Source organism: Musa acuminata, chromosome BXJ2-8 (assembly GCF_036884655.1).
Source record: "Musa acuminata AAA Group cultivar baxijiao chromosome BXJ2-8, Cavendish_Baxijiao_AAA, whole genome shotgun sequence".
NCBI lineage: Eukaryota > Viridiplantae > Streptophyta > Magnoliopsida > Zingiberales > Musaceae > Musa > Musa acuminata.
This window is the reverse complement of record NC_088345.1, coordinates 38,533,661-38,542,019: the sequence shown is the minus strand read 5'-3', so window position 1 is coordinate 38,542,019 and position 8,359 is coordinate 38,533,661. Positions and strand designations below refer to the sequence as shown.

At 38.2% G+C, this 8,359-nt stretch overlaps 1 protein-coding gene across 1 annotated transcript; it reads left to right on the top strand.

Moving 5' to 3' along the window:
• Nucleotides 1-5,801: 5,801 nt before the first annotated feature.
• On the top strand, nt 5,802-7,683 carry LOC135618205 (protein FAF-like, chloroplastic). The gene is made up of 2 exons (XM_065119067.1): nt 5,802-6,005; nt 6,158-7,683. Exon 2 carries the CDS (start codon nt 6,208-6,210, stop codon nt 7,477-7,479), a length of 1,272 nt encoding a protein of 423 aa, XP_064975139.1. The 5' UTR covers nt 5,802-6,005; nt 6,158-6,207; the 3' UTR covers nt 7,480-7,683.
• Nucleotides 7,684-8,359: the final 676 nt, after the last annotated feature.

Genomic DNA, 8,359 nt, shown 5'->3' with positions numbered 1-8,359 from the left:
CTATTAAAATGATTTAATATGGATAGTCTTAATGCTATTAATATACTAATGAGCACTTCTATAATATTAGTTATGGACATTGATGAAGAATGTTTTGATTAAAAAACTTATAGGGGTATGATAGGTAGTTTACTATACCTCACAGCAATTAGACCTGATATTATATTTAGTATTAGACTATGTGCTAAATTTCAATCTAATCCTAAATAATCTCATTTAAAAGCTCTTAAAAAGATTTTCAAATACCTAAAAGGAACATCTAATCAAGGATCATGGAATCTAAAAACTAAAAATCTTGAATTGATTGCTTATGTCGATGCTGATTTTGTTGAATGTAGAATAAATAGAAAAAGTACATTTGGAACATATCAACTCTTAAGTTATTCACTTATTTTTTGATCTTCCAAGAAACAAAATTCGGTTGCATTATCTATAGCCGAGGTTGCATATGTTGTAGTAGGTGCATGTTGTGCACAAGTTATTTGTATAAAAAATATTTTAGAAGATTATGGACTATATTTGAAAAATATTTCTATAAAATGTGATAATACTAGTGTAATATGTTTAATAGAAAATTTCATTCAATACTCTAGAACTAAACATATTGATATTAGACATCATTTTATTAGAAATCATGTTAATAACCATGATATATCTTTAGAATTTATTGATACAAAACATCAATTAACTGATATTTTTATAAAACCATTGATTGAGGAACATTTTGATTTTATTGAAAGATAATTAGGTATGTTAAATCTTTCTAAAGCATGAGTTCCTCTTATATATTTTTTTGATTTCTTAATTTTTATAACTTGAGTTTTCTTTTTAAATCAAGTTCGTTTACTATCATTCCTTATTCTTACAATTTATAAAAGAAGAGATTTGATTCATGAACTTTTAGTATACTTGATCTTTTTTTTTATGATTATTTTCTATAAATCCTTCCTCTTTCTATTTACGAAAGTAGAAATTTGATTCATGGACTTTTGGTATACTTGATCTTTTATGTGATGGTTATTTCCTTATGAATCCTTCCTCTTTCTATTTACAAAAGTAGAACTTTGATTCATAAACTTTCGAAACTTTATGACCTGATTCTTTTCTTTATGTGATGAATGAATTCTTTCTTTTTTCTTCTTTTTTTTTTATGACAATGGAGAGAAAGAAACTAGCTAGCATCTTAAGAAAAGTAAAAATGCTAGCTTGTACATCTCAAAGAATCAAAAGTGCTTACACATCCAAAGAGAAGTGCTAGTTTGCCCATATCAAGAAGCAAAAATTGCTATTTGGCACTATCTCAAGAAGCAAAAATTTTGCTTAACTTCACATCTTAAAAACTTGCTAGCTTATATATTCTAAAGTGGTGTGAAATACTAGCTTGCATGGATCAAATACTTGTTACACTTTTCTCTTTTTTTGTTGATGACAAAGGAGGAGAAGTAATAAGTAATGATGAATGATTAAAAATTTTAATGTTTTGATATTATGTACGCCCAAAGTGATGTTGACTTGGTATCATGCATGAAGTGATGATGAGTTGTAATGTTTTAAAATTGTACATCTTACATTTTGATAATTTAAAACTATGATGCATAATGTATGAAATTTTGATACAATGCATATGATCAAAATTGTTTCACTTGAATTCAAAAGTTATTTTTCCTTTTGAATTCAAGTTTGTCTTATTTCGATATGACATATAGATAGGAGGAGTTAAGGTTAACTCCATCATCAATTAATTATCATAATAAAAAATGGAAAGATTGTTAAATCTTATATTTTGATGATGAAATCAATTAATTTATTATCTAATCTGTGTGTTGAGAAAAGTGATATAGGACTAACTATGATCATAAAAAGGTAAAGCAATTAAAGAATCAAACGCTGGGCTGGAGTCAAAGATTGGGCATTGGGTCAGAAGAATTGGACAATGCGCCAAGAATAGATGGATCGGGCATTACACCAAAGGTTCAGATGATGCACCAAAAACTCGTCAGGAGTTCACCGAGAGTTCGCCGGAAGTTCATCGGAAGTTCGGATAAACAATTGACATGCCGAACAATTGAGATTGCTTGTATTATAATTATTTTAGCCTTAATTATCATAGTTAAATATTAATTTGAGTTAGTTTGGGGAGTAATCCTACTAACTCAATTAGGGGCCAACTAGGCCCGAATTAGGGTTGAATTGGGTCTACTGTTTGGCCTATTCAGTGACTCAGAGCCATGTTAGGCGGTGGCACCACTAGGGCCGGCAATGGAACCGCTTGAGACTTGGCCTCCCAAGTATTGTTTGGGCGGTGGTACTGTCGATAATTAATACTGTCAAGCGGTGGTACCATTAGAGCCTAGTCTCCAAGGCTTTGTCAAGCAGTCATATCACTCAAACTAATGACAATACCGCTAGTTATCAGGGGAGCAGATGGTGGTACCATCAATGCTAGCAGTGGTACCGCCAATACCCCGAAAACCCGGGATTAGATACCTTTTTTGCTCTATTTTTAAAGTTATTTGAGGCCTATAAATACCCACACTTTCCTACATGAAAGAGCATGAAAAGTGAACAAAAAACTTATGATCTAAGTGAGAAAATGCTATTGTAATCCCTTGAGAGGTCCCCTCCTTTTCTCTAAGTGTAGTTTTTGTTTAAGGGAGGGCTGAGAGAACTATAAAGGTTATCTCCTAAACCTGTGAAAAGGATAATAGAGTTATAAGAAGGTAGTTGATCTTTAGCTATTGAAAGAAGATCAATAGTGGAAGTCGGTGACCTCAATGAAGGAGGAATCAGGAGTAGACATAGGTCACAATGACCGAACCACTATAAAATTAGTGTGCCTTCTCTTCTTTACCTTTTTTCTTTATAGTGCTTACTGATTTGGCTACTCACTCCATGTCACACTTTCTCTAAGTTCAAACACATTTCCGATATGATTTTATCGAACCAAGTTTTCAAATCGCTAATGCTTTTATGTAAGCACTAATTCATCCCCCTCTCTTAGTACTGATTACGATCCTAACAGACTTAAGGGTTGCACCTAGGCCTAGCCTACATGCTCCCTAACCGTGCACTTAGTGTGAATACCCAAGGCCCACACCTTAGCCAAGCTTACTCGCTCCCAAGCTATGCACCTTGGCATGAAGATCCGAGGCCTGCACCTAGGTCGAGCCTACAATGCTCCCTAGCCATGCACTCAGCGTAAAGAATTAAGGTATGCGCCTTAGCTGAGCTAACATGTTTTTTCGACAACAAGCAAGGAATTTATCAAAAGAAACACACAAAAGACACACCACCCGGTACAAAAGCGACGCAAAGCAAAATCTACACTATTCGAAATCGTATAAAGCAATACCTGAAAGTGAGGAAATAGCCCCGCATAGCACGAGATCATAATAATCGCTCTATAATAGACGAATCGCCCATTTAAAATATCGATGAATGCTAACAACCTACAAACGGTCAATCCTTGGAGAGGTATAAAAACTATCCTTGAGTAGACGCTAGGGGGGCTCTCGATACACTAAGTCATACAACTTACACTACTATCTTCTCCCCTTATCTAACTTAAGTATTGGAGAGGCTGCGTCAGGCAACCCTAGGTGCTAGCCTATCATGCAAGATCGTCGACCGCCCGAAGACACTTAGATGACCTAACCCTAAGGCAGGAACCTTACAATCAGGAAGATCCCAGTCTGCCTACCTAGCCATCCTAAATTGAGTCCTCACCAACAGAACAGCTTTCGACTGGGTAGCCTATATAGTCTAACCTCACCAAGTCTCCTACGTCAGCTGGGAAGAGATGCTTGGATAAGTCTGTACCTTTGGTAGTTAACCAATCATATGACTCATCAGTCCCCTACCTAGAACGTCAAATCGTCTATTTTCATTTGAAGAGTATGTTCTAAAGTTTCTAATAATATATTTATTTTTTTTGTTCATGAACTAAAAATGAGTCCATTAATTTATCAATAGACAATATACTTGTATCCTTAGCCTCTTCTATAGTAGTAGAGATTATATCAAATCTTAGAAATAAACTCCATAAAAAAAAATTTACTACTATTTGATTTTTAAAATTTTCACCATAATACCTTATTCGATTTATAATAGAAGAGACTTTTGAGAAAAAAAAAACAATGATAAATTTAGAATCTTTCATCAAAAGAGTTTTGAATTCACGTTAAAGAATTTAAAGATTTAAATTTTTTACTTGTGCCTTAAAATAAACTTTTTAATATTTTTCAAGCTTTAGTTGATGTTGATACTGATATGTTTCGAGGAAATAGAAACTCACATATTGCTTGTGGTAGTATATTGTATCTTTCTATATATTTTCATTCATTTGATCTTATTGATCTTAAAAAATATTAGGATCTTATAGAACATGCTCATTAAACTTATTTTCTATCAAATTTTATAATATTTATAATATAAATAGAGTTCTTATTTTAGTGGTTCAACACTGATAAATTTTTCCCTTAAAATAGAAAAAAATGATTAGAAATACTTGCTCCGATGTTTATCATCTTTTTTTTTATCTACTTATTATTATTATTTTTAATGGTTTTCTTTGAACCGAGCTTTGATATCATATTTGTTAACTTTTTATAAAACCTTAAGTGGAAAGAAAAGAAGATAGTAGGAGGAATGAGATGGAATTTTGATCTACATTGCTTTGGATTCATACAATAATATCATTTATATTAGTCAAAAATAAAATATAAATATCATAAATAATAAAAAAATCATAACCTAACAAATCTTATCACTCTTATTTATTTATTTTAATCTTTTTTTTTATTTAATCTAATTTTAATTATTTAAATTAATCTTATCAGATCATGCATCACATCTCTTCTAGGTATACTAGAACCAAGAGCAAGCTGTCATTCCCTTCTTCTTGTGATGCACAATGGAGCAGTCGCGATAAAGCACCACTCGGGTGCTCGAGATCCGCAAGGGCACCTCCGGTTGGTCATGCGGCCCTTCGCCTATCTTTTTAACGCATTTCATGCCTTTTTCTATTTACCTTTTTCTAGCACGTGGTTCGATGTTGATATTTGAATGACTGCTACCGAGGATGTAATTGTGTGATCCATCTGACTGAAGTGACTGCGAATTGTATGGTGCGACTGATGGGAAAGAGTAATGGACGACAGAGAGATAAACGAGACGACGCAGAATCCCTGGCTCTCCCTTTCAGTGTTTTCAATGCTTATTGAAACTATTCTGGATAAAGAAAAAGAAATAACAGCAATCGATCTATAAGGAGAGGAGGGAAAGAATAATGCATTAGTGGAGAGGGATCAGGATATTTGAGGTGGCTGGCGTCGCGTGTCGGTATCATACTTCAGGAATTCGTGAGAATGAAGAATATATAGCCATCGAGAACAGCTAAGATGTGTGGGGGTTAATAATATTCCTTAGGATAGGTTCGATCGAACACTGACCCCACTGTTTGTAAATGGTTGCACTAGTATACATACCTAGGATTGCGTTAAATGCTTTATTTTTCCTTTTTTCGGTTTTTTATGTTGCTAACATTAGTAGTAGTAAAAGCAGTTTTCTTATAGCTTTCAGGTGAGACTTGAATCCAAAGAGCTCAGTGAGTGGCATCGGGCGAGGAAAAGTCATTCTGACTTGTGGACAATATAGCATGCATAAACTATTTACCTGGGTGAAGGAAACGGCGAGAGGCAGGGGCATATTTTATAGGAGCGGGAGGGGGTAGGGTATATTAACAAAAGAAAGCCGAGTGATGCAGAGGAGTGGGGAAATCGACAATTTAAAGCTGGAAAGCAGAAGGAAGCTGTGATTCTCAAGGGAGTGGGGGTGACGCCTCATCACCTACAAATACCACCCCTCCCCCCACCTCACCTCTTATCAGCCTTGCTGACTGCCTCTTTCTTGAAGCACAAGCCACACCATCCCTGCCCTTGTGATCTCTGCCTCCCAAACCAAGAACACAAGCCCTCTTTGGATACTGCATGCTATCTTTGTTTGAGGTAATCACATTATTGCTTGGAGCAACCCATTTGCCCCTGCTTTCTGACCGCTAATAGTACTACTGGACTCCCTCACCTCTTCTCCTACTCTTTATTTTTTTGTGGCTCTCCCAGTCTCTGAGCTCTTTTTGCTGTTGCCTTTTGGTTCTCAGCTAAACACATAATAAACAGAGCCTCTCCGCTTCCAAACTCTGCGGTAAGGATGTCGGTTGCTGTGGCGCAAAGCTCATCCGCATCTGCGTTCTACACGGACAACTGCCGCTGGCCGGCGCCTGTGGAGCGACGCAAGAGCGATGCTGATCCTCCTCCGCCGGTCGAAGAGAGCAGCGACGATGAGCGGCCCGGGCAATTCGACATATGGAGCGCGATCCAATCGCAGAAGGTGGCGGATGCCGCTCCTGACCAGCCGGCGGCTCCTTATGTTCATCCTCTGGTGAGGCGATCGCCGAGCTTGTTGAGCCAGAGGAGCCTGGAGATCTGCACGGAAAGCCTCGGCTCCGAGACCGGCTCCGATGACTTCTCCTCGTCCTTGGAAGACCTCGACTACTATTATCCACCCAAGTTTGAGGACGAAGAGATAGAGGAAGAAAAGAGGAGCCAAGGAGTAGCGGGAAGAGGAGCCCAGGAGCTGTCTTCCGTGAACTTCCGTTACTGCAGGAGGTCACCGCCGAGGTCGTTCCCCCCGCCGCTCCCGTCGATCTCACGACGGAACGTGTCTTGCCTCCATATGAGGGCTCACCGCCTCGACGGGCGCCTCGTCGTGGAAGCCGTCCCGGTCCCCGCCCCTTCTAAGTGCTACCTTCACGCCCGGCGCGTGGACGGCCGACTCGTCCTCTCCTTCACCGATTCCACTCAGGCTCCCAATAAAGTCACACAACCACAACAGCAAGAAGATGTCGAACAAGATGCAGATATCAAAGAAAATGAGGCAACGGAAGAAAAGGACGAAGAGTTTGAAGAAAAGAACTGCTGTGAAGAAGAGGAAGAAGAAGAAGAGGAAGTGGAAGTTGTGGACAGGGGAACTATCGTCGAGGTGAAGGTGAGCACGCAACCCCAGCAACGGGCCGGCGCCATGAAAGTGCACCGTTCCTCGCTCGTCATCAACAAGTTCGTCAGCGGCATGCCCCTAAGTGGCATGACCAAATGCGAGCAACCGACTGAGAACGATGAGAACGTGAGCACCGTTCCATCATCTTCTGCACCCAGGCGTGCATCGCCAACTACCACAACCACTGCGGCGGTGGCGGTGGCGGCGGCGTCCACGCTGAGTGTCACCACCGAAGGCGACATTGACTACGGCCATGGCGGGCTGTGGGTGCCGCTTGGTGGCCACCACCCGCCTGCCGACAACAAGCTGTTGTTTACTTCCAAGCGGCGGAACCGCGGCGAGCTCCTGCACGACATGAAGAGATGCAGCCAACTCCGGAGGCCGTTGTTCATATGGGAGCCCTGTTGTATTGCCACATCCTCTTGAGAGTGCCAACGCAGCTGCCCACGGCCTCGCATGCGTGGACCCATCCTATCCCTTCTATTGATGATTACTATTCTTACTGCATGCCCTGTAGCCCAACTGTTTGGTTCCCTTTGTACTGTGGTTTAGTGAACCACACCGATGTCTTTTCCTTTGGCCAACCAGTGATTGAATTTAATAAAGAAAAAATATGAGATTTTTATGTTCTTTCTTGTTTCATACGGAATCAGCATGGAATGTTTTGGCCATATAAAGTTTCAGAGGGGATTAATTTGATGCAAAATGTCGATTCTGGTTTCTTTTTTCTATTTTTCACAGAGATAATAAAATTTATACTGCTTTACATTGTTTGGATTGATGGCGCACCTTAAATTTGCCATGCACATTTATCTAATGATTTGAATCCCCCTTACTATTAGTGCCGCAGATGCTTCGGGATAAGCACGCAAACCTGATGACGAACCCTTGATATATATGTCCATGGAAATTTCTCTTAGATGATCTTGAAAGAGACTGTTTTAGCTTATCTTAGATTAGGTTATCAGTATATGCATCATGAGATTTGAATTTCATTTACTGTTAGGTTTTTTTCCTAAATATTGAATTTAATTATAATTGATCTGAGTTACCATATACAAAAAATTACAGTTATCCGAAAGTTTTTTTTTTTTACAAATGATTTGTGACAAAGATGGAATACAAAATATTATTAATGTCACATGGTATTTTAATATATATCTATTATAGGAAGCTTCCGACAATACAGAATCTAATAAATTTTAATATATATAATTTTATTTTAAAATATTTAAAGAGATTTTTCATACTTAAAACTCGGATTTGAAAAAAATAATCTTATTATTGTATTAAGACGTACCCTCAT

Coding starts and splice junctions, on each gene's coding strand:
- LOC135618205 (XM_065119067.1), top strand. CDS start 6,208: ATGTCGGTTGCTGTGGCGCAAAGCTCATCCGCATCTGCGTTCTACACG.